At 31.4% G+C, this 3,041-nt stretch overlaps 1 protein-coding gene across 1 annotated transcript; it reads right to left on the bottom strand.

The window, feature by feature from the left end:
* Positions 1-414: 414 nt before the first annotated feature.
* LOC139515280 (tripartite motif-containing protein 29-like) lies at positions 415-846 on the bottom strand. The gene has a single exon (XM_071304846.1). The coding sequence runs from the start codon at positions 844-846 to the stop codon at positions 415-417; it is 432 nt and encodes a 143-aa protein (XP_071160947.1).
* Between the last annotated feature and the right edge of the window lie 2,195 nt (positions 847-3,041).

The raw sequence follows: 3,041 nt of genomic DNA, 5'->3' as shown, positions 1-3,041 counted from the left end.
GAATAACCACATGGACCACAACAAATAAATTCCAACATGATGGAATACCTGTAAAATCATATTGTTGTTTGATAAACATAAGTGAATTATAACGATCAAATAAAATTGGATGGTATAGAATTAAGAATTGGTTCAATTGGTGTTAGATCACGAACAATGAATGTTTTCCTCTGTTTTTATATCACCATAACATGTTGAATCTTATACAAATTCATGTATCTGGAAGAAGGGTGTTATATATTTCGTACACGACGTTTTGGCAAAAACGAAGTAAAAGTGATTGGACTTTTTTCGAATTAATTTATTTTACTTCCATGGTCATTTTAAAAATTCTGATTAAGATTATAGATAACTTTTTCATTATTTTTGCGCGAGTGTCGTTAACTAATTTTTTATGGTTTGCTTCTGATCTTCTTAATTCTCCATGCATGCAGCACGGTCGATTATGATTTGTTGAAGACTTTTTAATGCTATGGTTAAGGTATCCTCTAAATCATCCAGTGCAGTTGAATTTTTAGCATTTTCAGCAGCTTTCTCTAAAGGAATGACGTCCGAACATGCCCTATGATGAGATGGCACGCAACCTAAACAAACTGCAACATCATGTGTTTTACAATAAAGTTCTAGTCGCTTGTCATGGCCTTTGCAGGAAAGGCTGATGGAAATATTTTTTATCTGACGGAAGTCGTCGGTAGATATAAGCCTGTGATTCCTTGTTGTTCCGATAGATTTATGAACTTGTTCACAATCTGTACATAGTCCCTCCCCACAAGCCGTACACCACTTCTCTGCGTTTCTACTATTGTCCGCATAACCACATGGACCACAAATAATCAAATCCGACATTATGGAATACCTTTAAAGTCATATTGTTATTATTAATATTAATGAATTATTACGTTCAATTAAAATTGGATGGTAAAAAATCAAGAATTGGTTCAATTGGTGCTAGATCACGAACAATGAATGTTTTCTTTTTGTTTTATATATCACCATATTATGTTGAATCTTATACAAATTCATGTATCTGGAAATCTGTATTTGGCCAAAAAAGAGGCAAAAGTGATAGGACATTTTTCGAATTAATTTATTTTACTTTCAGGGTCATTTTCAAAATTCTGATTAGGATTATAGTTGACAAGTTTTTTTTATTGGTACTTGGAACTCACTCATGTTCTGTTGTTAATGCTACGCATATTGATATAACAATGACCAGAAAGACTCATTTTTATTTTGTTTTGGAGAGGGCTAGGTATCAGTGTTGAAACAATGTATGTCTGATATTCATTGAAATATCATAAAAAGTTTTATATGGATACTGAACTTGTTCAATTTTGTTTTAAGTGTTCTTTTACATATTTGAAAATGTTTATATGTAAAAATACATAGCAACGATAAATTTCAAGGTATCGGAGGACCTTAATGTTTCTCATTGGCCAGTAGTAATTACAGTTTAAAGTTATTTCACAACAGCAATATTTCTCAAAATATCTCGTTTGGAAACCTAGTTGACAAAGTTGAAGTCATGTGACAGGATTTATATAGCAAAATTTAGATGCTCAAATTAAAAATTTTCCTGTAGAGACGGGAAGATGGTCTGGAATACAAAAAAATGAGCGAATTTGTCATCTCTGTGGAAATGGAATAGGAGATTCATTATCTATTCAAATGTCAAAATCAGGAAATAAAACTGCTTAGAAATAAATATATACCACAATAGTATACTGCAAATCCAACGGAGTACAAATTGACACAGCTTTTAACCTTTCTTCGTGTAAAACTTTACCAAATTTAGCAGTATTTTTAAAAATACTTGCACGATATTTATGATTTATGTTGTCTGTTTTGAGTTGAATGTTATGGTAATTTGTAAATTGACATTTTGCTGTATTTAACCATGTGCATGCATTATTATGTTTAGTGGTGTAAATGTATTAAGTATAAAAATGGGTTTACGTGTATATATGATGTCCTCTTGTACACCGATGAGTCTGGGGTTTAAGAATAGAGTATTGTCTATTGTCAAAAATGAACAACACTAATTGCCTGGGCTATTCGTTCAACCTTTTTTTTGTGGTTTTTATTTGGGGAGAGAAATGGCTTTCGGTACTGGCAATTCATCACAAATCATGATTAAGGCGGTTGTCTTATTTGCATTTTGTTTGGTTTATTTGGGGTTTTTTTCTTTGACATATGATTACACTTAATCAAAAGCCAAAATATGAGAAAAGTAAGTACAATTGGGAACAAGGAAGTTATTTGGGAAATGAAATGCCTCAGATTTTGTGGAATTAGAAATTAAAACACTTAAATAAAAAAAAATACATATGCTGTTTCGATTCAAATGATTAAGTTTTGTTTTTGCTAAACTACTTTTGATGTTCCCTATAAATGACAGTTCGACTACGTCATTGTAACCAGGATATAAGTCACGTGATTTAAAACAATTGCAACCTAGGTGTTTAAAAAATATTTTAGAATAGGTAAATTTGAAAGGAGTACTGACATTAAGTTTGAAATATTACATGTATATGACGTGTACTTCTATGTCAATAAAATGGCCCAGGTAGAGTAGGAGTTGAGCACTCACAAACATGTTAAACCAGATACATTCTTATAATACGCTTATCCCAAGCCATCGGCTTGTGCTCAGGGGTTGTAGCTGGTTTGTGTCTGTTATGATTGTTTTCGTTATAGTTCTTTGTATTTTAATAATGTCGTTGTTTTAATCAATGTTGTAATCACAGGACCTTACTGAAGGGATACGTATTTGTATTATGAAGTTCTTTTTGTTTCAGAATCATGTATTATTTTTTTTTTTTAAAGTAAAGTGAAAGTTTAAATAGCTTATGAAATATAAGAAACTATGGTTTCAATTCCATCAGGAACAGATGAATTATGATTTGGTTGACTTTGAATGGATTTGACTATTTGTATGTCCTTTTATTTTGTTTAATATTATAGCTCATCAACTGATTCAAATATTTGACTTTGAGCGTTCCTGATGGAAGTTAATTTAGAAAAGAGCTTCGGACGCATGA

This window comes from Mytilus edulis, chromosome 3, assembly GCF_963676685.1.
Source record: "Mytilus edulis chromosome 3, xbMytEdul2.2, whole genome shotgun sequence".
Taxonomy (NCBI): Eukaryota; Metazoa; Mollusca; class Bivalvia; order Mytilida; family Mytilidae; genus Mytilus; species Mytilus edulis.
Note: the sequence above shows the minus strand (reverse complement) of the source record. Positions and strands in the feature narration are given on the sequence as shown.

What these genes read in the sequence shown, in the direction of transcription:
- LOC139515280 (XM_071304846.1), bottom strand. Translation starts at nt 846, where the DNA reads ATGTCGGATTTGATTATTTGTGGTCCATGTGGTTATGCGGACAATAGT.